This window comes from Pempheris klunzingeri, chromosome 11 (assembly GCF_042242105.1).
Source record: "Pempheris klunzingeri isolate RE-2024b chromosome 11, fPemKlu1.hap1, whole genome shotgun sequence".
Lineage (NCBI taxonomy): Eukaryota > Metazoa > Chordata > Actinopteri > Acropomatiformes > Pempheridae > Pempheris > Pempheris klunzingeri.
The window spans coordinates 11,094,196-11,119,894 of record NC_092022.1 but is presented as its reverse complement, the minus strand read 5'-3'; the positions used below and the strand labels follow the sequence as shown (position 1 = coordinate 11,119,894).

At 42.3% G+C, this 25,699-nt stretch overlaps 4 protein-coding genes across 5 annotated transcripts; all 4 read left to right on the top strand.

The window, feature by feature from the left end:
- The first annotated feature begins 785 nt into the window (after nucleotides 1-785).
- Nucleotides 786-8,697, top strand: ppardb (peroxisome proliferator-activated receptor delta b). Of its 2 annotated transcripts, none has more exons than XM_070840179.1 (8): nucleotides 786-1,130; nucleotides 2,920-3,324; nucleotides 3,453-3,604; nucleotides 3,713-3,851; nucleotides 4,687-4,889; nucleotides 5,220-5,426; nucleotides 5,519-5,762; nucleotides 6,402-8,697. In XM_070840179.1, exons 2-8 carry the CDS (start codon nucleotides 2,979-2,981, stop codon nucleotides 6,647-6,649), a joined length of 1,539 nt encoding a protein of 512 aa, XP_070696280.1. In that variant the 5' UTR covers nucleotides 786-1,130; nucleotides 2,920-2,978; the 3' UTR covers nucleotides 6,650-8,697. The 2 variants fall into 2 exon arrangements, with proteins under 2 accessions (XP_070696280.1, XP_070696281.1); XM_070840180.1 differs by having other exon boundaries at nucleotides 786-1,144.
- A 36-nt stretch (nucleotides 8,698-8,733) lies between these two features.
- mkrn4 (makorin, ring finger protein, 4) lies at nucleotides 8,734-12,772 on the top strand. Its single transcript, XM_070840181.1, has 8 exons — nucleotides 8,734-8,805; nucleotides 9,962-10,090; nucleotides 10,183-10,430; nucleotides 10,507-10,595; nucleotides 10,680-10,933; nucleotides 11,016-11,123; nucleotides 11,811-11,910; nucleotides 12,012-12,772. Exons 1-8 carry the CDS (start codon nucleotides 8,735-8,737, stop codon nucleotides 12,177-12,179), a joined length of 1,167 nt encoding a protein of 388 aa, XP_070696282.1. The 5' UTR covers nucleotide 8,734; the 3' UTR covers nucleotides 12,180-12,772.
- A 358-nt stretch (nucleotides 12,773-13,130) lies between these two features.
- fance (FA complementation group E) lies at nucleotides 13,131-16,845 on the top strand. The gene is made up of 10 exons (XM_070840037.1): nucleotides 13,131-13,342; nucleotides 14,132-14,705; nucleotides 14,888-14,932; nucleotides 15,037-15,093; nucleotides 15,555-15,698; nucleotides 15,780-15,903; nucleotides 16,113-16,188; nucleotides 16,322-16,388; nucleotides 16,492-16,617; nucleotides 16,715-16,845. Exons 1-10 carry the CDS (start codon nucleotides 13,131-13,133, stop codon nucleotides 16,817-16,819), a joined length of 1,530 nt encoding a protein of 509 aa, XP_070696138.1. The 3' UTR covers nucleotides 16,820-16,845.
- Nucleotides 16,846-18,127: 1,282 nt separating this feature from the next.
- On the top strand, nucleotides 18,128-20,330 carry rpl10a (ribosomal protein L10a). Its single transcript, XM_070839824.1, has 6 exons — nucleotides 18,128-18,181; nucleotides 18,613-18,684; nucleotides 18,789-18,869; nucleotides 19,561-19,709; nucleotides 19,810-19,982; nucleotides 20,118-20,330. The coding sequence occupies exons 1-6, from the start codon at nucleotides 18,177-18,179 to the stop codon at nucleotides 20,286-20,288; spliced, it is 651 nt and encodes a 216-aa protein (XP_070695925.1). The 5' UTR covers nucleotides 18,128-18,176; the 3' UTR covers nucleotides 20,289-20,330.
- The last annotated feature ends 5,369 nt before the right edge of the window (nucleotides 20,331-25,699 follow it).

Genomic DNA, 25,699 nt, shown 5'->3' with positions numbered 1-25,699 from the left:
CAACCGGCTGGTCTTACAATGTCCTGAATACGCCGCAATTGGGATTAAAACACTCCAAGATGAAATGCTCAGCTGCCTCCTTGTTTCTCCACTTCTGCAAAGGCTGATGTGGCAGAACCATCGACCTGAAGGTGAAGTTTTCGTCGGCCATACAGTTCAGGCGGCCATTTGTGTCTGAATGTCCTTGTCCTTATCCTCCACAGAGAAAGTATCCATGAGTTTCAGCACTCCCCAGTCGTTCGTTCAGTCAGCGTGGCTACGATGGAAACAGGTCCTAACACTTCACCTTCATCCTGCTTCACCCGTTTCATACTTGAACACCTAGCCCCACACCCCACTTAGCCTGTGGACTTCTAAAGACCACTCCTCTTGCAGAGACTCAGACGGAGGCACCTGGCTCTGACTCAAATACACCTCATGCTTCTTCGGTGCATCTCTGAGCGAGGTGCATCAGGACACAGGCAGGGATGTGCAAAAGATGTTTTGGTGGGGGGTGTAGGGTGACCTTTTACCCAGTTTACATCATATGCAAACGATGATGGCCTTTTGACCTTTAAGTCATTAATCATCCAATTTTGGATGGATTTGGCATAAGGTGGTACATATATTCTCTATGAGAACAGTGCATTTTAGCATTGACAGAGACCTTGAAAGCTGTTTGTGGGATCCAGTCTGACGTGTGTGCGTGCGTGCGTGTGTGTGTCTGTCTGTGTGTATGTCCTGGCATGTGACAATGGAGGAGGAGAGGAGGAGGAAGAGGAGGAGGTGGGGGGTGAGGGGCAAAGCAAAGCAAAGCTAGCAGCAACAAGGAGATTGTCGGGGAGGGATTATCAGTTAACCACGCTTATCTGCATGTGATATGGCAGCGACCAAAAGTGCCCAAACTGTTTTTCTCTTCTCCGGAGCTCAGAGGTTTGTCAGACCCGTGGCAGCACCGAGGCCCGGATCAGTCTAAGTTTATGTTAGCAGTCTGACGTTAGCTCCTGCTGCTAGCTAACTCCTGCTGGAGACTTCAAACAACTTGTCAACAGCCGATCGATCCGGGACGGGACTGTCTTCGCTACTCTTTCATTTTTTGCCTGTTTCTCATAGCGTAAAAATCACCCGAACCAGCAGCACTATCAGGAGAGGTAAGCTAAGCCTGGTAAGCGTGCTAACGTTATTAAAATGCACACACGGGACTGTGGGTTAGCCACGCTAACAGCTAGTAGTAGTAGTACTCAGTCATCATTCAAGGTTAGTAGCTAACTAGCTAAGTTAGCTAGCCGTGCCGACACTCTTCGACGGTCGGGCTTAAAGCGACTCATGTACACCTCTAATGCTGTTTTCACTTTTGGCTAAATCAGCCTGACGGTAGCCATGTCTGTAACTCAGCCATAGTTTAATTTCTTAAACGCTTGTATCTAGTTACAGCCCTGTCAGTTCACAGTGATGTTAGCAGATATTTCCGAGAACCAGTGTGACAGGTTGGCTGCTGGTCGACAAGTCTTAACAGCCCTGACGTTAGTTAATCTCGGGTGTTTTTTCTCCCGAAACGTTATGAAAACAAAGTTTAGACTTAATCCAGCTTTTGGGCCCACTGTTTAATACCAGTATTCATTCTGAAAATGTGAATAAATGTGTAATAAGTAGACACTGTGGATGTTTATCAGGGCACAGTTAGCTACATACATGCGCGGATTAATCCACTAGGGGGCCGCGGGGCAAATATGTAACCCCACCCCCCACCACCAAAGCCCTCTCCCCCCTCCTGCCTCCACCAGCGATCAACACTGCTCAGTGTGTACATAGAGCGTGCACCCTGTCCCCTTAAAGCACCCACCAAGTACACCGTGCACCCTACCATGGGACTGAGGCAAACAATAATACAGATGTCCCCCAGCTCCACGAGAGACAAAGTTTACTTTGAGTGGAGAACAGACTGAAATGTTTAGGACACATTAATGCCAGACGGAGAGCTGTGGTTGGCTCAGGAATCTGGAGCTGTGGGCCCTGTGTGTTCAGAGAAATTGAGCCCTATATTTTTAATTTAGATGTTAGTCTCATGGACAGAGACGTAGTAAGCAGGGGTGGGCCACGTCCACCATGTTTACACCCCTTTAGCTGCTCCAGTAACCTGCATTAGACTATTGTGGACATGTTGCCAATCTATGAAAAGGGCTGCTTTTTGGCTCTGTTGGATTTTAACAGGTTTTTGCACCAATGTCATCAAGTGCTTAGTGATTTTAATGGTTTTTCAATGAATTTTCTAGAAAATGTACAATGTCATGATATATAAGGATTTAAATTGCATGTATCATGATAGAGGATTTTTTATGTATCACCCACCCCTACCAGTAAGGTGTTGCTAGTTTTTCCTCATGTCATACCTGGGCATTCAGGACTCTTAAGAGTTTGGGGGCCCTGCTTGTCAGTTCCACTTGCCTTGCGGGTAATCCAGGCATGCCTACACAGCGTGTGTATATCATGTCATAAGCCTATTACTACCAAGGACATTCTCTGGCTGAGTAAACACAACCAGTAGTAATGGACCAACTTGAGAGGGGACACACATAACCACACCGTCAGAGATTAGTAAATTCAGTCTTTTCGATTGTAAGTGATATACTGAAGCTTAATAGCCACACTATATGCGCATCTTTGTAAATGTGTTTGGATGAAAAATGGACATTTAGGGGAGCATTTTGCCTCTGAGAGGTGTTATGACACCGCTCAGTTTGGCCAGTGAGTGGTCACCGGGATTGGACTGTTAACCACTTACATGCTGGATCTAAAAACAAGATAGATTATGTGTGGATGTTTGAAGCCAGTTAACAGTACATTGGTGGTTATTCTTGCTCTGTATGTAATCTACATTTTAAGTACACTTAGCTAATTTATTATTACTTATCTAAATCAAACTATTTCATTCTTCAATAGTGGAGCTATGATGGCAACGTGACAGGAGGGGAGCCGCTGAGTCAGCTTCAACAGGAACCATGGAAGGGTTTCAGAAAACTGCTACAGAGCAGCATGACAGGCTGAATGGCTACTGCGAGCCAAAATCACCCCAGGACACGTCTGATGTCAGGTGGACACCACCGGAGGGAGAGTCTGGAGGTTCAGACAGCTGTGGGGGGACTAGTGTGTCAGAGCTGACAGACCTGCAAGGGGTAAAGAGCAGGGAAAGTGAAGATGAGGAGGACAAGGAGGAGAAAGAGCAGAAGGAGGCAGTATCTGCTTCTAAAGGCTTGAAAGGGGACCAGATGAAAAAGGAGAAAGAGAGTCTAAATCAGGAGAACGATCACAGCAAGAAAAACAGCAGCGCAGCATCCAGCTACACAGGTAAGACTTGTTAAAATCTTACTTTAAAATCCTGCTAATCCTGCTGTTAACGCTCCCGAGAAAATGGAACATGACATATTTAGATGACAGATGAGTTTTAATATTCATACATTAATTTTTTTATGCAGACCTGTCCCATACCTCGTCGCCCTCACTGTCAGAACAGCTGCGTCTTGGCAGAGAAGACAGCGCAGGCTCTGGCATCAGTGTGGAGTGTAAGGTCTGCGGGGACAAGGCCTCTGGCTTCCACTATGGCGTACACGCCTGTGAGGGTTGCAAGGTAATACAGTGTGTGTCACAGCAGAATAACTAAATAAGATAACACAGTCTGATAACAGCAGTTTTGTTTGGTCCGTTATAAGTTGCTGAACAGTGGTTTCTCGTACAGGGATTTTTCCGGCGAACTGTGCGGATGAAACTGGAATATGATCGCTGTGAGCGTTCCTGCAAGATTCAGAAGAAGAATCGTAACAAGTGCCAATATTGTCGCTTCCAAAAGTGCCTGTCTTTGGGAATGTCCCATGATGGTGAGCGGGAAAATATTTTAACATATTTACATAATTTATAGAGCCATTTTATTTAAAGGTCCCATATTCTTCTCATTTTGAAGTTCATACTTGTATTTGGAGGTCTTACTAGAACAGGTTAACTTGGTTTAATTTTCAGAAAACACATTATTTTTCTTATATCAGATATGGCTGTTTTCAGTCTTTTTCCTGCATGCTCTGTCCTAAAAGAACAGAACAATCTGCATGCTGCTGGGATCTGGAGTTAGACAATAGGGGGTAGCGAGGTGGATTCAGAAGGTTTTCAGTGGGCGAGGACAGTGGTCCTGCTGAAAGGGCTAGAGGACGTCATATCTTTCAACAGACCCCTTATGACATTAAAGAGGGAGCCAAATCTAAACTACGTGCTTTTACACACATTTGCTGAAAGCTTGAGCAGGAGAATAGAGAGACAGTTGTCTTAGTGGTCTCTAGACACACTGGGGGACTCTATTTATGTTGAAAAGGGATTAAAAACTGCATTTTGTATAATATGGGGCCTTTAAAATAAGTAATTATTTTCACCAATCTTAGACTTGAATGGAAATTTAATTTAGGTAATTTACTGAGTAATCTTAAACAAGTAACAAATCTGCTCATTTATTTCAGTTCAGTTTTACATATTTTTAAATCAGTTCGGAGGGTGGAGAACATGTTCTCTTTTGATTTACAAAAGTGTGTATTTTGCTAACTTGGAACCTCTTCCAAAAACAAAACCAGGTAACAGAGGCCAACTATCTTACCAAACGTGATTAACTTCTGAATTCACACAAAGTAAGACCTGTGCACGCGTGTGTGTTTGTGTGTGTTTGCCCAGCGATCCGATATGGACGTATGCCTCAGGCAGAGAGGAGGAAGCTGGTGGCGGGCCTGCTTGCAGAAGAACTGAACCTCGGCAAACCAGGTGGCTCAGACCTGAAGACCTTGGCCAAACAAGTCAACACAGCCTACCTGAAGAACCTCAGTATGACCAAGAAGAGGGCCCGCAGCATCCTGACAGGCAAAACCAGCAGCACCTCGGTACGCTCCAGTTTTAGAACAGCTGACCAGCCTGGTGGAACAGATATATGGAACAAAGTAAAACATGATCACCATAGGGTCACAGGAATATATTGTTACATATGTTGTCAGGAAACTGTGGCTCTGACCCTGAACTGCTGGCGACTTGAAATGCTGTCTTGTTTAGAAACCACAGTATGTTGTTTCAATCCATCTATCTTATTCTGGTTTTAAAGCCTCATCTGAAAACATGTAAGAGTACTTTACTTTTAAAAAATGTCATGCCAGGTATATTCTAGTTTTAACTTTTTAAAGTTACTGAGTTATTCATGACAAATTTCCTCCTTTTAGCCATTTGTGATCTACGACGTGGACACTCTCTGGAAAGCAGAAAGTGGTTTGGTATGGAGCCAGTTAGTTCCAGGTGCGCCTCTGACCAAGGAGATTGGAGTCCACGTGTTCTACCGCTGCCAATGCACCACGGTGGAGACTGTGCGAGAGCTCACCGAGTTTGCCAAGTGCATTCCAGGGTTTGTGGACCTCTTTCTTAATGACCAGGTGAGTCGCTATCTACCCAGTGTGCTCTATAGTAAGACAACTGGTTTACGGCTGTTTAGTTTAGGCACTAATTGTCTGTGTTCTTTCTGCAGGTGACTTTGCTGAAGTATGGTGTGCACGAGGCTATTTTTGCCATGCTGCCCTCTCTCATGAACAAAGACGGGCTGTTGGTGGCCAACGGTAAAGGCTTTGTGACCAGGGAGTTCCTGCGCAGTTTAAGAAAGCCCTTCAGTGAGATCATGGAGCCCAAGTTTGAGTTTGCTGTCAAGTTTAATGCTCTGGAGCTGGATGACAGTGACCTGGCCCTGTTTGTTGCTGCCATTATTCTCTGTGGAGGTGAGAATGGAGGGTTTCGTAGTGGAGTATTAAGAGTGCCATATTTGCTTGTTGTCATTTTCAGGGTATCTGCAGGTCTTGAAAAGTCTTAAAAAGCATTACATTTATATTTTACTGTACAAAAGCCTTTTCTCTTGTCTGCAGTAGGCAGTAATATCAGCCATGAAATGGTTTTGTAACCGATTGCAGGCTTTTGGGAGACACTGTTATAGACTAAGTTTCCACAGTGGATGATGAGTGTAGGAGACTCTTCAATTCTTTTTTTGTAAAATTTTAGTCGGCACCATCAGATTTCCAGCAAACGTTTTCACTGTTAGTACACTGTTGCTGCTGGTAGTAAACTCTTTACATTAACTTAAATTAATGAACCACTTTTAAGTGGTTAAACCATCCATTTATTTTGTGCCACTTATGCCGAGTTGTTATAATATAAGGACATATCTACCCTGCTGGTTTTCCAATATACTCATACTAGAGAATGCATGATTGTGAAAGAGATATTAAATTGCATTCTGTGGGGCATTAGATATCTTAAAAAACTTCATTTAAACTCTGAATCTTGCAGAAACTCTGTATGTTTGCTCAGAATTAAATGTGACCCATCATAAGGTGTCTCTGGTTACCATCTCACTCTTGCAGATCGGCCCGGGTTAATGAACGTGAAGCAGGTGGAGCAGAGTCAGGACAGCATCCTCCAGGCTCTGGACCTCCATCTACAGGCAAACCACTCTGACTCAGTCTACCTCTTCCCCAAGCTGCTGCAGAAGATGGCCGACCTCCGTCAGCTGGTTACCGAGAACGTTCACCTTGTCCAAAAGATCAAAAAGACTGAGTCAGAGACCTCGCTCCACCCTCTACTACAGGAAATCTACAAAGACATGTATTAGTGCTGTCCAGCACAGACTGCTTTTAGCAATACTGTTACAGACTGAATTTACATTTATAATACACTGCGTTCAGTATGAGCACTGTTCCACGTACGGGCATGGATTTTAACGTGCAGATGAGACAAAGCCAAGTGGTAGGGCTAACACAATCAGCAAAGTCTTCTCAACGTCAGCATTACTCTCAGCACAGTAATGGTGTGTGTGTGTGTGTGTGTGTGTGTGTGTGTGAGTGAGAGAGTGTGAGTGTGAGATCAGCATCTGGAATCATTTGCTGCAAGTCCTAGTTTCCCACAACGGTCTTTTAACAGAGAGAATGATATGTTTTCTCACCAGGGCTGCTCCTATTACATTCTAATAGCAAAGCTGACCCCAGAGCAGCGTCCAGAGAGAGCTTCTCCTCGCTCACCTCGGCTCTGTGCCGCTGTGAAGGGAAAGCATTTCATGTTCTTACACCAGTGGCATAGCTGACAGAAAAGAGCCTTCAGTGTGCACTGTGGTAGGGTGATTGCTCTCCAACTTTTGGTAAAGCCGAGGATGCACAGATTGCTTTTTGTTTACATCATCATTATCATCATCATCCTCATCATCAATGACCGCTGCTTTGCCATTTGGTTTACAGAACACAAACTGGGCTGGCTCCAGCAGTGTAGAGCTCTCTCGAAGCTGTCTGTGCAATACCGTTTCCATTTGTCAATAAATGTGGATCCATGTTATATACAGGTTTTGTCTTAAAGCCATCTACCTACGCGGTAACTAACTGACGGACTATGCTGCACAGACTTTGTTATAAACTCATGACCCATTGAAGTACAAGGGACCGCATGTTTTTTTTTTTTTTTTTTTTCTCTTTCTTTTGACATTCAAATTATCATGAACTTGCCATTTTAAGGTTTTTTTTCTTAGTTCATTCTTTGTAATTATGTTACTAATTATTTGTAATTGTTGATCATATTTGTAAGGCTAAAACATGAATTATCATTTTGTTTTATGTATTATTTAGTATATCTGTTTATTTCCCATTACATGCCTGCCTATTTAGTTTAGGTTGTACCAAATATATCGTTAAGCATACCAACAAACTTTTCCTTGATGGGGCATTTGGATTTCACGCCTTAACAGGATTTACCCAAAACCAGCATACTGTACCACAATGTCATTATTTGGAAAATTGATGATGATTAGAAATGAACATCCAGCATCTGGTATCATAAGTCGTTTTTGTTTTCACACTAAGTATAACCACAGTCTTAGATTACGACCATTTTTCTGTACAGATTTGTTTTGTTAGGAGAGGCACAAAGTGTAACAGCCTTACAGCACTGTTAGGATTCACATGTTGCCCACTGTTTTTCCCCTCCATATTGTGTAGGACCTGTTTTTTTTTACTGTACTTATTCTGAATGGACTTCAGCATGTCAGCACTGGTGCACACAGCCCACCCTCAGAAGTCTCCTCCTGTGCTCTTACTCTGTCTTGATCCCTATCTACCTCTAATGTATGATCTGTGACATTATTCCACTGTCTCATCTAATCTCTGACATTATTTTTGCCTTAATTCCTGCTATTGGTACACATGGCAAGTTACATATTATTGGCTGATGTGCGGTGTGCCAAGATAGCAAAGGGTGTGGATGGATAAAACAAGAAAGTACACCAAAAAGTTGATGTAAGCTACCTCTATGCTTGTGGAAGTGATGGATTGACGTACTTGTTCACAAAAGACTTGAATTAATTTCGTACTTATAGTGAGTAACATGTAACCTATCTACAGATTTAGTTAAGCTACATCTCACCTATAAACTTTATTAGAAATATTAACACTGATTTTTCTCCATTTCTTACTACGAGGCACATATATATTTAACACACACACTTGCTATTTATCAACTTTTTCCTCCCTTGTGTACAAACGCCCTGGTATGATCAACATGAGTAATTAAACACGAGGAGAGTTCAGACGCATGGTCTGATGAGTGGGGTTTTGTACGTAATACGTAACGTACAAACGTCAACGTCACGTTTCTATTGGTTCGTTGCTAAGTTAATTGGTCAGAGGAACCGGCTGTCAACTATTTAGATAGTGTGATGGAGGGAGCTTGGCGCTACACTCAAAACACACGGAGGATGGACTCGGCCCGTGGCGGAGGTATCTGTAGGTAAGCGGCGGACCGATGAACTGCACAGATTTTATGAAAATGATGATAAACATGTCTAAGTTACCCACCGAGAGCCTGTGATACATCCAAATGCTGCTGTGTTGCGTTCGAATGCGGGGCGTTATGGCGATAAGGTGCTTTTTGACGATTAAAAAAGACACTTTTGAATGAAACAAGTTGGTTTTTAGTAGTTGTTTGACTTCTCAGGGGCGGAAAGTTGTTATGGGGAGGCGTGTGAATGAACGTGCGGATGTCTGCGGTTAACTTTTTCAGGAATACAGTGAATTTCCAGGGTAAAGCGTTGAAATCTAACTTTACATTGAAACTCCGTTATTTGCACTAGCGTCAGCTATCACGTTCAAGATGAAACTCAGCTGTCATTTAAAGGCAAACAAACAAACTACAAGTGGCTGCTAGCAGGAGCTGTTATGTTGGTGACTTAAGTTTTGTAGAAGCAGTAAACCCATGTTTTCCGACAGGGCGTACACGTAATTAGCTGAGCTATAGTTTGTGTTTTAGCAGTTATTATCGCTCTTCACCTAGCTAAACACTATGCAACTTTTAAAAATGGCTTTAGATATCGTTGCTAGGTGTTTCATGACGTTAAGGGGTCTTCTAGATGTGTTTTTTTAAATGCACCGTTGTTGTTTTTTAAACTGTCTGGTTACCAGCTCTGTCCTTAGCTTCCCAAATGTCTCCTCCAGTCGCACAAACCGTGTTCACATTACAAGAAATGTTGTATTTGTTTACATGCAGTTTGTCTGTATGTTTGTTTGTAATTAACAGCGTGATTACAGTCTTCAGTCTCTGACACAAAGTTAATACTTGAACCTTGGCTGGGTGCACTGAAGCACAAGTCAGTCAGGTTTTGACCTGGTTAAAATCCAGGAACAATAGATAGAATACAGATATACAAACTGAATATTCTCTTATCTTATTATATGAATTGCACAAACCAAACCAAAAAATGGCTGTTAACACAACTTTGTGAGAAATGCTCATCTGCTGTTCTTTTTAATGACTGGTCCACAAGAGTTGCATTTTGCCTTGGAATTAGTTTGAGGACTTTACTCAAGAGCTGGTCCAACACACACACACACACCTCTACTTCTAAGGCTACATGGTAGAAATTTACTCTCCTCCCTTTTCATTACAGGCGTTTTATAAATGGCTCTTGCAGATTTGGTTCAAGGTGTAATTATCGACATGAATGGCCAGTCATACCACCATCTCGAATATGTAGGTACTTCCAGAAAGGTGGATGCTGGTATGGTGAGCGCTGCAGGTAAGCTATTTTTCTTTTCTTTTTTTTTCTCAGCTGTATGGAATTAAGTTAAAGAGATGAGTTTTCTGAGCGGATATGTTTTCCACCACCAGATATCTCCATGTCCTTCAACCTGTGGCTGATCCAGCTGTTGCAGGTAGAAGAGGTTCAGTGCCTACCTTCTCCTCCTCCTCCAGTGTGGCCTACGCTCCACCTGACAGGAGAGGGTCCGAGCCTGCTCTTCTGCAGGCCGATGTGATGTCCAGGCAGCAATGCAGCCGATCGTTTGTGGTTAATGTCTCAGATCCTCAACACAACACTGGACGCCTGGCAGCAGGCATTGTTGAGGAACAATCACAAGGTATTGGGTGTTTTTTATAGATGAAGCAAATTTTGGTCAGTGTTTCTCCATACTTTACTCTAACTTTTCTTTGCAGATACCGACTCTGACCTCACTGCTTCTTTGGAATCAATCCAGAACTCAGAAGTTGCTCAAGCTTGTGCATGTGATGGAAGAAACAAGCAGGTTTGCTTAATTTTGAGCGTTTTTTTCTACAGGGCCATTTAGCGAAATAAGTAGTACTGATTGCAAAGTTGCCATGTCCTGCAGACCTCCTCCAATGAGACGACAGAGAATGGCGCTGCCGCCGCCGCCGCCTCTACTACCCAGGGAAGAGTAGAGGAAATGGAGGCCTTCCTCCGGAGTAAAAATGTGACCTGTGGCATCTGCATGGACAAGGTGTATGAAAAGACGGATCCACGAAACCGTGTTTTTGGAATCTTGCCCAACTGCAATCACTCCTTCTGTTTACAATGCATAATGACCTGGAGGAAAACAAAAGACCTCGGGCCGGATGTGGTGAAGTAGGTCTTGGCAATATTTCAATATTACCGGCATCTGAGAGTGCCGCATAGGATTTAACATCACTGTTAAATGATTCCTCAGGTCCTGCCCGCAGTGCCGCGTGAGGTCTGCCTTTTATGTGCCCAACAAATACTGGGTTGAAGGACAAGCAAAGGAGCGCGTAATTGCTGCCTTCAAAGAGAAATTTGGGTATGGTGTGAGATTAGTTTTTGATAGTAGCACTAATCACTGCAGCAAGGTTAACATGACTGAGCTTTTTTAAATGTCCATCATTGACCCTTATTTTGTTCTCTGGGTATGCCGTACTACGTGCGCATATACAGGTTTCAGTCATCTGTCCATTTTCTTTTTTGACCTCTCAGCTTTCGCTCATCTCCTGCATGCTCCTGCAAGCCCAAAGTATTAGAGGGGAGTGTTTTGCCCAACTTGCTGTAGGGTTAAATTCAAGTTGAAACTTGGTTGTGATTAAAAAATCTCAAAGGCATTAAAAAGGGCCGCATGCAGAGTGTCTGAGCAGCACATCTGATAATATGTGAAATAAAGTAATCAGAAGCTTAAAGCATTAATTTTTAATACTTCATACTAAAAGTTTTCAAGTTCCAGAAATAAAAAATGATCCAAAAATTAAAGCCAGTGATGATTGATGTCTTACTGTAATGTGTTAAGTATTCAGAACATGTCAAAGGTTCACAAATGGACAACTTGACCTCAATTTAAAACATGTATTAAACAAATGGGATTGATTTGTATTGCACTAATAATTTGACCTCTGCAAAAAATGCAGCATTTCTTGAAATCAAGTAAATGTTTTTCTTTTTTGAGAAATGAACACGTGCAACTGAACCCCCCTCTCCTGTCTGTCTCTTATGATTCTAGTAAGAAAAGTTGCAGTTACTATACGCGATTCAGATGCTGCCCCTTCAAAACAGAGTGCCTTTATCGGCATGACAAAGATGCACGTCACCGGTCATTTCCGGTAAGTATAATCCCTGTTCTGTGCTATGAAGTTCTCTCCTCCGTTGGTATGCATGAGATGATGTATTTGTGTTCTCTCCCCTTACATTTGATGCTCAACAGTATCCCACAGAAGATGAAGACGACTACGATGGCGTTGATCTGCTCAATCTTTTCATAGCCATGACTCTCCTCAGTGGTGAAGAAGACGAGGAGGACTACTACTACTACAACGACGACGATGATGACTTTGACTTTCCTTTTTACCTAACTGAGGAGTATGGTTTCTGAGCTTTTTCGATCTTTTTGTCAGTGCCTGAAACCACTGAATGGGGTCCTTATTATGAAAAATGGCCCCAGAGGAACCTTGACCCTTCTGTCCTCACTGGATCCGTATTGAAACATCACTGTGTAGCCGCGACCAAGATCAGGGATATCGACCATGCCACCAGGGAGAGCCAAATGCATTGAAGTATTTAATTGCAGTCGGACCACAGCAGATAATTTTTACTAACCGGTGCTCCTTGAACCTGTGAGGAACTAACCTGTGAAATCGCCTGCTACAGTCTGTTTGTAAATGAGAATGCATACACCTGGCTCTCCACGGCACATGGTTTGTTGCCCCTGCTCTAGATTTAAGCATCCCTGCATGGAACAAAAATGTAATGATCTTGTGGTTAATCTGGCTCTCTAGTTTCGATTTGTCACCCTCCTGCGACCATAAGGCTTCAAAAATATGTGGCATATTGTTAATTTTCCCTGAACCCCTCTATTGATTGAGTGCCAATTAATGACTTCTGTCCTGGCAGTTTGCACCATTTTGGTTTTTTAAAGTTTTGTGTGGTAGTTTTAATTATCTATAGACAAAAATACACTGTACCCCCCCCCCCCCCCCCCCCCTTTTCTTGCTAATGTTCACTACTAAAAACAACCCTCCTCAAGTGACAGTCACCATACCCTTTCCCTAGTTTTGGCGACAACATAATGTTAAGATTTTATTTCTTTTAAACAAGTTGTACTTGTACACAGAAAATAAAACATTGCTTCACACTTTGTCTCACTGAAAAGGTGCGTCTTGCTCTTCATTGACACTTTGAATCTCTTGTTTGAGAGGCGAGGATCTCTTAATGACTCTCACCGCTAGATGGCGGTGTGGAGCATCAATATTTTAGAGCGCACTGCCGAAGAAGACATGTCAACAAAACTGGCGGGTTGGCTTGACCTACATCCTCAACTGAGAGTATGGATGCCGGCGTGTCTCCGAGTCGGTTTGACGGGCAGGCCAAGCTGCTGGTCCGGTCGCTCCTGTCTGGACCCTCCGGAGCCCGCAGAGCTCTGGGTGTCTTCCACAGGCAGCAGCGGGCCAACCCCGAAGTGTCATTGTCTAACTTCATAGAAACGCTGTGCCGAGGCGAAATAACCTGCCCGGATACCGGAGCCAAGCCACTGGCTGTGTGAGTAAAAGCACATTTGGTGTCCGTAAATTACATTTAACATCACTGTAGAGTGAACTACTGCTACAGCTTACCCTAGATACAGCAACGTTAGAACTTTTATGTTGCTATAGAAACGGTTGACAGGCTGAGTGCAGGAAGTTTGAATTTACAGTAAACGTGGTTTCTAACAGCACCTCTCGCTCTCACTGCAGACATTTTAACTTGTAAACACATTAAAGTAAAAATTAAGTAAAATTAAATTAAAAACATTGAGCAAATGTCGCATTTCAGATGTCTTGAGTTGTTGGCAGCATTAGTTGCTCTCATCCAAAGGGGTCAAATTACTCAGTATTTCACAAATAAGAAATGATTAGAGAAAACACGTTTATGCAGCAGAACTACTTTACTGTTCCATTAATCGTCTCACAACCCCTCAGATGTACTGTGTCAGACCTCGAGGCTAAGAACCAGCTGTCTGTGAAGAAGTTAAAACTAATTCAATCTCAGCAAAATGCTGCCTAAGTACACTTGATGTTTTCAAGTAACGCCTGTTAAACTTAAATTGGATTTTGAATGCAGTATTGTATTGAAAGGGCAGTCACATTTTGAAGGACAGTGGATTTAAACCTGGTGTTTTGATTTTTAATACTGTCGTTCCTTCACATCTGGATCACGATTGTGCCTTAAACTAAAACATATCACCCCACAAAAGTGCTAAATGATATCCTAATTTTTGACCTAATCTAAACTGCTATGCCACATTCCTGTGCCCATGCTTAAAAACCATTTCTTCCTTACCTATTTTAGTCAACCGCTGGTGTGCCTGTTTCCAGCATTATTCAAACAAAACCTGCTGTCCTTCATCCATCTGGTGCATCCAGTTCTTCCTCAGACAGCTGTCACTCATCTGCTTAAGTGCTTCAGCCAGGACCCTCACCCAAGCCCCTGGGTCTCAGCTCTGGTTAGGCAGCTGGAAAGAAACCTGGGGGCCCACGACACAGAGCCTCTGCATTCTCCACTATGCAGTCAGAGACTCAAGGAGCTCTCGCAGCGTTTGGTTGGCTTTGGTGAGACTGCAGGATGGGCCAAGTGCTTCAGCGGTCAAACGGTAGACTCTGAATCTCAGACTGGGTCTGGTTTATCAGAGTTTGGGACACAAAGGAAAAGGAAGGGCAGCTTTGTCACTCTGGATTCTGATGGCGAGGAAATGGGACAGCAGAGCAAACGGATAAAGATGGACGTCTGTGGTAGTGAGTGCCTTGATACTGAAGAACAGAGTGCAAAAGAAGAGATACTAGAAAGTGATACTCCTGTAGAAACTGCTGAAGATCTGCCACCAGCTTCAGGCGGTCCCAGTGACACCCTGCCTGAACATATAAAGGTAAAAACACTCAATTCATCTGCCCTGTTTACACTGAAATTTATCATCCAATTTCCAAATGATGATTGGATAGAAATTGTTGACTGTGATCTAATCAAGTGTACTATTCAGACCATTATTATTATTATCACACTGGTTACAAATGAAATAACAAAACTTGATTGTTTTTTGTGATTATTTAGGTCTCTGTTCTTCAAATAAAAGAATTACTGGAAAGTCAGACAGAGGTAAGAAGAAATGTCTTCTTTCCTCTAGCCAGCACAGTTGGCACAGGCTGAAAGTAACTATGTTACTATAATTATAATTATGATTATTTATCGTCTGTTTGCAGTGGGACCAGAGCTCCATGGATGTATTCAAAGTGCTGAACGACTGTGACCCCGGCCAAGTATGTCCTCAAAACTTTATACTTCTGTAATTGTTTCCTGGGAATCTCACTATATTTAAAGGTGACTGTTACAGTTTTTCCACCTCATTATTGCATATGGGGAAACAAAATATTAGATTCATCTTTCAGTGTACCACAACCCCAATAAAATACAGGCTCAGAAATTACGAGTTGAAGTTTCACAAAACTTGTAAGTATTTCAGCTATTTTATTACTGTGTGTGGGTGTTGCTGAAGCAGCTCTTATATAGGAAATAAAGCAGGAAAACACAGATTATTAGATTATTATCCTCCACCTTAGTTACTACAGGTTGGCTTGGTGTTATACTGCAGTTTGTGTTTTGTAGCTACACTCAGCACTGGAGAAATACCCTGTAGCTTCACTAAACCACTCATGTAATACATTTGCTTGCTGGTGGGCTGTGAAAGGACTGGTCCTACATCTCTACCTCTGCTGTTTAGGTGGAGGTGTTATGCAGCATGCTGAGTTTGCCTGACTTACCGGAGCAGACTCTGCCTAAACTGTGTAGCTGTATTTTGGCTCCCTGCTCTGACCTCAGCTACAGCACGGCGTCAGCACTCATCAAGAGTCTCCTGCTGGAGAAGGTACATCGCTGAATATGCAAGGATTGCGATGTGTGTCGCTGTGTTTGATACTGACAGGATGCTGTTTTGCTGTATCTGCAGGTCCTGACCCTGTCAGAACCGGCCTCCAGATGTCTAGTCACTGCAGCATCATCGCTGTGTAGCCGCTGTCCCAGACCGATGTGCCACGCTCTGATCGGACCAGTTCTTGAGGAACAGAACATAGGTGAGGAAAGGGCTGTAATCATTCATTAACACTGGGTGGCTGGGGGTCAGTCAGTTACAGAGCAGCAGACCTGGAGCTGGCATGGATTCAGTGACCTGGTTCAAGTACATGTAAACAGGACAGATGTTTTGATGTTATGAAGGGCTGATCCATGACCTTGTTCCTCACCTCAATTGATCCTCTGTTTTTGAACTTTGTTTTGGTTTCAGGGAATCCACAGGCCGAGCTGCTGAACAGACTGATCGAAGGCTGCCTGGATTCCCATTACAGACTGCTGGTGCTTCAGTGAGATAAAACATTTACATTGTGTATTCACGTGTAACTGCTGTAGCAAGCCGACGAAACACAAAATAATAATAGACTTGTATGGATATCGGGTGTTTTGTTGATGCAGTGTTTTATCTCTCTTTTTTCCCAGAATGACATTCAAAATAGTGTGGAATGAGGCCGTGCTCTCCATTATCCACAGCTTGCTAGATTCCAAGGTAATCTGAGTGTTCATTCCTGGGAAAAGTGCTGCAAGACCACCTAATCATAATATCCATTGTTATTGAGTTGCCTGTCTTTTTTTGTTTTGTTTCATTTCAGCCTGATTTGAGTGAAGAACTGTTCTCGCAGTTCATTGAACAACTCGTCATCCAGGGTCCTCACTTCACTAAGTCTGTGAAGTTTGCAAAAATGATGCTGACGGTCCTCACCAAATATAGCAGCCATGTAAGTTTGTAACTCTATAATAGGCACAATGGCTGAGCAGTGGACGTGATAATGTTTGTAATATTTCTGCATATGTATTGATCTGTTTTTATTCCAGGTGACTGCTGCACATAAACACTCCCTGCACGGTTGCCTGATGTTAAATGAGACCTTCCTGAAAAAGCCTCTCCAAGCTGCTTTGAAAAGAATCTCACACACTTGAAGTTTCATCTGGCCTAATCCATGTTAATAAACCTGTTTAAAAAAAATTCTTGTCTACTATATTGTGACTCGACAATGAAGAACCGTCATTGCACCAGTTCGATACAGAAATATATCAACTATTCTCCCAAGATAAGTCTTAGTCGGGTCTTACAAATCACATTGTTCACTTGAAATTTTACTGTAGCAGTGTCTGTGCATCCCTCTGACTTCACTGGATACCACCTTTTTAAATACTGAACAAAAAAAAATTTTAACATTAAAAACATTTATTGGTGTAATGTAACTAAGTACTACATTTCAGAGGTAAATATTGTCCTTTTTACTTAGACTTTAGACTTAGACTTTTCTTTATTTGATTCCCCATAGGGGGAAATTCTCATGTTACAGCAGCAACAATAGAACAGGGAGAGTGAAAAGAAGCAATAGTAAAAGAAAGAAAAAATAATAAAAATAGCAATAGCAAAATAAATATAAATATAAATATATGGCTGTGATGAAATAAATAATTACACTATGGGATATTTACACTTTAGTTCAGAAATGTACAGGTATGGACAGGAATGAAGGAATGGAATGACATGGATGGAAAACAGTGTATTAACATCAGCCAGTGATGCTGGTGTTAAAGAGTCACTCCAGTGCAAGTTAGAGGTATAGTTACTGGTTACTCAGCAGATTAAGATTTTACATTAAAAAGAAACAATCAGTTTGTAGAATATGGCCTACGGCTGTAGATTATACTGCCCACATGTATATAAAGTAATTAGAATTTTCTCCACCATTACCATCTTCAGTGGTAAAATGCTGCTTATATGTTAGGATGTGTGTATACCAATATACTGTATATACTAATATTATATTGACAGAACACTGCAACATGACTACTTTTAATGCTTTAAAGTAGATTTGATAATTTGTGCTGTTCTGTAAGGGTTTGAATGTGGGACTCTTAACATGTACGGAATACTTTTGTATTGAGGTTTTGCTTTTACTTAGATAAAAGTACTTCTATGACTGAAAATATTAACATCAGTATACTGCTCAGCTTTTGCATACACAACAATCTTTGTTTTATTACTTTGCATTTAGTTACATTCTATCTTTGTTTTATTACCTTGCATTTAGCTAATAAAGTCCGGTTTAACAATTTTTTTACAACATTTAGCGCAGCACTAAGACGAGAATTAGAAACATTGTATAAGCGACCCTCTTAAATAATGATATAAAAAGTAATAATTGTGCTCATGTTTTTGATCGCGTGTTGATGACGTCAGCACTGGACGCCTTTATTTGGCGTCACTGCCAGCGTCACTTCCTTTTCCAGCGTAACGCGACGAGAGGAGCTAGCCGCTAAAATGAGGTTAGACCCAGTTTGAGAAATAAAGTCAAGAAATAAATTATTTACACATTTACAAAGAGTCATATCACTCGTTTAATCAAGTTTCATTTGTATATTATGCGGAAGTTATGTTATTGAGTACAGTTTTGTCAGAATGAGGAGAAGTGAGTCGTTCCGTATGGGACCGGTTCATCCGCCGGCTATCACCATGTTAAATTGTAGATGTAATCCACCTTCATCCGCACATCTAAAGCTTGTTTTGTGAAACAGTCCAACATCGGATGTACATAGTAGCTCTCCTAGATTATATTTAAATGGATCTTTACGGGTTTTATACCTATTCAATGAATGTTTCGTCACCGTCGCAGGCCAATGTAAGAAACCGGGTTTGTACAGGTGTTCTACTACTCACATTATCTTTAACGTGTTTTCTGGTGTTTTTAATGTTGCAGCAAGGTCTCCAGAGATACGTTGTACGAGGCTGTAAAGGAGGTCCTGCAGAACTCCGTGGCCAAGCCCAGGAAGTAAGTTCACAATAGTAACATTAAAGTGTTAAATCTGTGACACTTTGACCACAACATTCAATGCAGGAATGGGAATTTCTTAATGTAACTTTGTCTGTGTGCAGGTTTGTGGAGACTGTGGAGCTGCAGATCAGCTTGAAAAATTATGATCCCCAGAAGGACAAGCGTTTCTCCGGCACTGTCAGGTTCGACCCTTTTACTGTTTAACCCAACCTTTTCCCTGTGTGCTGCCAGCCCTGTCTGAGAACTAAAACGGCCTGCTATATGGCAAGTAGTGGATCAGATCTTAAAGTAAAAACCAAACGCATAGACAGGCCAGGGGCAGACATGGAGAAGTACTCTGGGTAGTCTGACTGAGCTGACCCAGCCTTGGCTGGTGGAGGTGAAGCAGGCGGACCCCTACCCTGGGTCTTAAAACATGAGGGGAGGCTCTGAGTGGCTGAGCTGGTGAGTTCAGGCCCTCTAGCCGACCAATTTGCATAACTTTACCAGAGACGGTCAACTGGACACCGACCACAGTGGTGGTATGGGTAAGAATTCTTCTATTACAGCATTAGAGCAAGAAGGTGTAGTATTTAGAGTTTCAGTATACTTGATGAAAATTTCAGTATCTTTTTTTCAAGACTAGTTCAAATTTTTGATCACAAAATTATATTTTTATCTTATTGAGGAGTTTAAGACTGGTCTATTCATTAAATTGATGAATAATGAGTTTTTGATTTTATTGGTCTGCATATATTGCAAATTATGTAGCTGGGTCAACACTGAAAATGTACAGTTTTCTCTCTGTGATACCCTGCATTATTTCTAACTGATGACCCCTGGGTTTGAAGTGGTGTTGTGAACAGTGTCTCTAACTGGTTTGTAAATGCGCAGGCTGAAGACTCTCCCCAGGCCAAAGTTCTCCGTGTGTGTCCTGGGAGACCAGCAGCACTGTGACGAGGCCAAAGCAGCTGAGCTGCCACACATGGACATAGAGGCTCTCAAGAAGCTCAACAAGAACAAAAAAATGGTCAAGAAGCTTGGTAAGAAGTTGGCCTCATGACCCACGAGACACCTGATATGTGATGATTGTAGTCCGACGAGTTTTAAATTTTGGCCTTGTTTCCTACTGTTTCCTTTTAGCCAAGAAGTACGACGCCTTCCTGGCCTCAGAGTCTCTGATCAAGCAGATCCCTCGTATCTTGGGCCCTGGGCTGAACAAGGCCGGCAAGTTCCCCTCCCTGCTCACCCACAACGAGAACATGACTACCAAGGTGGATGAGGTCAAATCCACCATCAAATTCCAGATGAAGAAGGTGCGCCAAGCTTGAAAAATTCATGCTACTTCACTGATTTTTACTGGGTTGTTTTCCAGTTTTTGTTTAATCACTCAGGTTGTGTTGGAGAAATTGTTTGTTTTACTGAGCAGTATCCTTGACTTTGTGGCGTAGGTGCTCTGTCTGGCCGTAGCTGTAGGACACGTGAAGATGACGGAGGACGAGCTTGTGTACAACATCCACCTGGCTGTTAACTTCCTCGTGTCTCTGCTGAAGAAGAACTGGCAGAACGTCCGCGCCCTCTACATCAAGAGCACCATGGGCAAACCCCAGCGCCTCTACTAAAGGACAGCTTTTCTATTAATAAAAATGTGGAGATGATCCAAAGTCGACTGTTTGGGTGGCTTTTATTGCCTTTTTTTTTGTCTTGTCAGATTAAAAACTTTAATGGTCATAATTCAGCTCTGACCTAACCAGTACTTAACACTGCTTGATACTGTAACTATTATAGTTCAATTGTATGTTTAAAGGATTATTGGTACACTTAGTTAAGCTGTCAGTGGCACCCTCTCTCATATTTCCATTTTTAAATTATACATATTTGGGAAACTGATACTATATAATGCAAAAGAGGGGGAAAAACTCATCTGAAGAAATGATACAGGCAACAGGTCGGGACAGATTTATGGACCCTCTGAACTCAGTCACTGAATATCAATATCATTTATCACAAATGTATAGAAATTGCATTTGTGATAAATGAAACGGTATAATTCTAATATCTGTATAACGTTCCTGTAATATGACTGGTACAGTTAAGCAACTTAAAATGTGCAGAATAGTGTACTCCCAAAAAAGTCACATTTTAGCATTTTAATGTCACTTTAAAAATGTTCATATAGTAATGCAGTATGAGTACATCTAGTATTGATTGACATGCCTGGTTTTTAGCTACTGAACAGTGCGTTTATATTTCTCTTAAATGGTAGAGAGCCATAGTCTGTCCATTCATAAAACACCCACATCAGGATCACCACAGCCAGCCTCGTGTTACTGGACTTCACTTCTATCTTTACCACAGAGAAACATTGGGCCATGCAGAGCAGCAATCCACACAGTAGTCAGCCATAACGGCAACAACACTTAAGCACCAAGGACAGTGGACACCACAGGTCCGACTTTATCAATGAACAAAAATGTACTCTTTGAAATCATCATCGATGGCAACAGTCAGATTACAGCAAACTTGTGTTTGTTGGTCTGCTCTTAAAACTAAGATTCCAGTTTGCAGCCACAAATCCACCACATTTAACTACCTTCTCTGTCACTGTCACTTTCATGCACTCAGATTCGCCTCCTTTGGGTTCTGTGAGAGTGAAGGTTAAAAAAAACTTTTATATACATCATTAATCAATAAAGGCTGATAAACACTGTCTGTGCCTCCATCTGAAGTGTTTGGATTTAGTGCAGCTAATATTTAGGACCCAAACGTTACCCTCCTCAAAGGACGGTCAGGTGGAGGCAGATCTGATTCATCACCTGGGACAAAGCCAGCGTTTGTTTACTAAAGATAATAACGCAGCAACAGGTACAGCCGCAGTTACCCATGAGCCTCTTGGGGCAGTCGTCCTGCTCTGGTTTGACTGTGGATCTCTTAATAGGATTATCTATTCTCAGGACAGGAGAAAGGCTGAGGGCGAAATGAACCAAACACGGACGGGAACTTTGCGGAATATGTGTGGTTTCTCTGCAGAAATGAAAGACCACTGTTAAATAAGAAGGGGATTTGAATAATCTGTTTTTTCCCTGAGTAAGACATTCGGATTATTCCTGTGAAGAGACATGATGGAGGCTGAGGTGAGTCAAATAATCTACCGGCTGTCCTACCTGTGGCTGCTCGTGCTCATAAACACCTCATATCTAATGACTGTAATGTGTATTTCAGCCTGTTGCAGAGACAAACACCTACAGTCCCTCCATCATGCTGGGCAGTGAGGACAGCGAAGACGGTAAAAGCTATAAGATATTGTTTAAAAGAAAAAAGTCCATCACAGTATTGTAGCTCTGAGTGTTAACTGGGTTGTATCTTTACAACAGAAACCAGTCAAGAGGAGCCGCCAGTCACAAGCTGGAATGAGCTGTCCATCATAGAGCGTGTGGGCCTCAACAGGTGACACAGTGCAATATTTATCCCTCACACAGGCTGCCATAGCACATTCAAATAACATGATTTAATCGGACTTTTCATTAAGCTTTCAATCGTCTTGTTTTGTGACAGTGCAGAGATGTCAGAGAAAGATCTGGAGGTAAGGTCACCCACTTCTCCCTCACCATGACATAGCACAGATTATAGCTGCTACAGCCAATTCAGCAGTTTTTCCTCTTTGTATTGGCCTACGTGTGCACTCTTAGGTTCTTCTTAATTCATTGTGCCTGTGGTCGGATAGGCTAGCTTCACTAATTGTGAAATGAAAGAAGTGAAAAAAGGTTTTGCTTGTCATAATAATTCCTCCTGATCTCTTCAGCGGAAGTGATCCTCAGCGCTCCTTTAGTGCAAAAACGTATTCAGAAGTTTATCTGGAGCTGATGAAATGCTTCGGCACCTTGAGTTAGAAAAGGCCTAAGTGGAAATCTTTCAGAGTTTCACTGTTTTATTAGAACAAAATTCCCTTTCTTTGTCACTGTCCTTTCACTGGAACTCAGCAGCGAAACATAAAGATGAGAACTTTGTCCCTACTGCTGCATCCTGGGATCAAATCCAGACTGTGGTCCTTTGCTGCATGTCATCGCTCTCTCTCACCTGCATTTACTGTCAAATAGAGCAGTAAAATGCAAAAAAAATAAATAAATCTTCTAAGAAAAAAAAAAAGTGAATTTCCTACTACAAGGACTAACTCTGAAGGATAGTCACTTGATTTGACTAAGTGGGATTGACTGAAGTCTTGTATTAGCCTCAGACATGTATGTTTTTGCTCCCAGACGGCCTTCTCTCAGATCACCCTGGCCTTCCGCTGCGATCAGTACACCCTGAAGCAGAGGCTGCAGGCGGAGGAGCACGCTCGCAACCTGGCTGAGGAGAACATCCAGCTGGAGCTGACCAGAGGCAGGGAGACCCTGGAGGTGCAATGACTGATAGGTGATCTGAAATAAGCCTTAATGGCACCACAGAGAGCAGGTACACATGTGTGTGTGTGTGTGTGTGTTTTCAGATGCTGAAGGGGCTGTGTCTGGACAGTAGGCGCAGCAAGATCCTGCAGAAGCTGGAGCTGTCTCTGGACATCCTCGGGGGGACTGTGGAGCGAATCTCCAACACAGCTGAGGTGCTCGGTGCTGTGCATCAGGTACGCTGAGGCTCCTCTGCGACTTTTTTTTCTTTTTCTGGAGACTGTGGTCTCCAGATAAGACGGAGTGGTCACAAAATGATTAGAAGTACTGAAGAAAGAAAAAGAGCCCTTTTCCTCGTATGAATCTTAAATGTGTAGTTTTTATGACTTTGTCCTTGTGAAAATAATGAATCCTTTCGCCTCTTTAAGTCTGAAAATATCCTTCAAATGAAACATTTTAAGGAGGAAAAATCTAAAATACAGTTCATGTGCACACAGACACCATAACAAATAGGCAGGGAACCATGAGTCATGAGTTTCTATTCATGACTTGATTATTGACTAATAATTTAGATTGAAAATAATAATATGCTTTTGCTCCCAGACGGCCTTCTCTCAGATCAGTGTCTTAATACTGATCTGTGCCTGATTCATTTTTGATCTGTAGCACATTATGAATTATTAATGTTTGGTTTTACAGCTTAACAGCATAGCTACTTTGTTAGTTAATGCTCATTGTAAAATAGTGCCATTGTCTCGTTTACGACAGACATGATATTTTACTCGTACTGTCTTTGAAAGGAGGCTCGAGTGAGTCGGGCAGTCGAGCTCATGGTGGCTCATGTGGAGAATCTGAGGAGCCGAAATGACAGAAACATGGCAGAGCTGGAGGAGGCCAAGAAGATGAGCCAGCAGCAGACCTCCTTCAGAAACATCATCGATCCCACAGCACCTCCAGGTCTCTCACAATCTTGTCTCGTGGTGTTTGACTTTGTCTGCTGTCATGTGCGATGTTTAACCGACCGCTGGGCCTCTTGTTGTAGATGCAGAAGAGAGTGACATCAAAAAGAAAAGTTCTCAGCAGGTATGAAGATATCTGGCGAATTGCACCATCTAAAATGGGCACAACTACTTTTTTTTTTTTATCACAATAATCTTTTATTTGTGTTTTTCTCTCGTTTTTCTCAATTAGAGCGTCTTCCGTCGAAGGGTCAGCGCATCGATCATTTCCAGCCAAACCCAGGTAAGGAGGTTTTTTTCTTTTTTCTCACTTTCTTTACAAATGCTATCATCCACAAGCCCAAACAGAGTGTTGTCCTCTGTGTCTCTACAGGAGAAGAGAAAGCGATCCACTCATGGAGGGTCCTCCACCAAGAAGTCCTGCCCTCCCTCCCTGTGCTCAGAGTCCAGCTGCTGTGCCCCCAGCAGGGACGACAGCTACTCAGTGGATAACAGGTCAGATGGACACTCACAGTTTATACTTTATATCTGGGTCGGCAAGTGTGCGACACCTTTTTTCTCTGTTTTTCAGGCCACTAAATCCAGATGAAACTCTGTCAGAAGCTTCAGCTGCTCAGATTCCTCCGCAGTCTCCTGCCATCGCAGACCCAGAGTGCCTCCAATCAAAGCAACCGGCCGCCACAAAGACACAAAGCAAAAAGTACAGAAACACCACACAACACAACAGCCTGCAGCAAACACCACATTTTTTCATTTTAATTCTTCTTTGACAAAGGAATAGCTCTGCTTGGCACACGTTGTCATTTTATGCTGCAACATTAAATGACTTTGCAGCGTTCGGAGACCAAATCCTGAATGTAACATTAAAGCCTTTTCACCACAGAATGTTTAACTTGTTACAGCAGGAAGAGGACAGGCGCAGTTAATTAACTGACATCCTTAATCTTTTTAGCGACGCCTGCATTTAGATAAATAGAGATAAATTATAAACGCAGACATACAAATTTCACATAAATGTTTAATCAAATGTTTCACAAGTGTTAAAAACATCACTGAACTATTACATTTACATTTATAAGCCAACTTAGAGGGCCAGAGGCCAGATGGTCGGTGTCTGAATTGTTGGTGCTTTGGTCACAAATACACTAAATCAGGCAAAGAGAAGAGTTGTAGCTGTAGGAGTCAGTTTTGCCTCAGTCAGCATTCACAGTTTGAATAGAATAGAACCGAATAGAATAACAAACAAAGAAGCACAGACAAGTCACATTACACATTTAAAAAGCAGTAAATGTTCGGCAGGTTAATCACAATTGATAGTGATAACTTCATATGACATGATGGGTTTTTAATGTGTGTTAATATTTATCTCATATCTTCTGTCTTTTTCGCCTGTGGGCCTGAAAATAAGTAGAACTGTGACTGAAAGACACTTAACAGGCACTTTGCTCAACACCAGAACAAGTTAGTCTCAAAAATCACAAGTGACGGGCTTTTGAAACTTAACTGTGTTGGAAAAATGTAGCTGTAGGCACATCTATAAAATATGTGTCTTTGTTACAGTTCCCCTCTGGATACCCTGCGACAGAGACACAAGGGCAAAGCTGCATTATCAAAGAAAAAAGCAGAAAAGGATAAAAAGAGTACCAACATTTGCCGACGGCCTTCTGCGGGCACGTAAGTCGACGAGTGTTT

Excerpts from the sequence above, each read along its gene's own strand:
- ppardb (XM_070840179.1), top strand. The coding sequence starts at position 2,979 with ATGGAAGGGTTTCAGAAAACTGCTACAGAGCAGCATGACAGGCTGAAT. Across the intron at positions 3,605-3,712 it reads ACGCCTGTGAGGGTTGCAAG|GGATTTTTCCGGCGAACTGT; the intron begins GTAATACAGTGT and ends TTTCTCGTACAG. Across the intron at positions 5,763-6,401 it reads TGCCATTATTCTCTGTGGAG|ATCGGCCCGGGTTAATGAAC; the intron begins GTGAGAATGGAG and ends TCACTCTTGCAG.
- mkrn4 (XM_070840181.1), top strand. The coding sequence starts at position 8,735 with ATGGAGGGAGCTTGGCGCTACACTCAAAACACACGGAGGATGGACTCG. Across the intron at positions 10,431-10,506 it reads TGTTGAGGAACAATCACAAG|ATACCGACTCTGACCTCACT; the intron begins GTATTGGGTGTT and ends TTTTCTTTGCAG. Across the intron at positions 10,596-10,679 it reads GTGATGGAAGAAACAAGCAG|ACCTCCTCCAATGAGACGAC; the intron begins GTTTGCTTAATT and ends CATGTCCTGCAG.
- fance (XM_070840037.1), top strand. The coding sequence starts at position 13,131 with ATGGATGCCGGCGTGTCTCCGAGTCGGTTTGACGGGCAGGCCAAGCTG. Across the intron at positions 13,343-14,131 it reads GGAGCCAAGCCACTGGCTGT|TCAACCGCTGGTGTGCCTGT; the intron begins GTGAGTAAAAGC and ends TACCTATTTTAG. Across the intron at positions 15,094-15,554 it reads ACGACTGTGACCCCGGCCAA|GTGGAGGTGTTATGCAGCAT; the intron begins GTATGTCCTCAA and ends TCTGCTGTTTAG.
- rpl10a (XM_070839824.1), top strand. Across the intron at positions 19,710-19,809 it reads AAAAATGGTCAAGAAGCTTG|CCAAGAAGTACGACGCCTTC; the intron begins GTAAGAAGTTGG and ends GTTTCCTTTTAG. Across the intron at positions 19,983-20,117 it reads TCAAATTCCAGATGAAGAAG|GTGCTCTGTCTGGCCGTAGC; the intron begins GTGCGCCAAGCT and ends TTTGTGGCGTAG.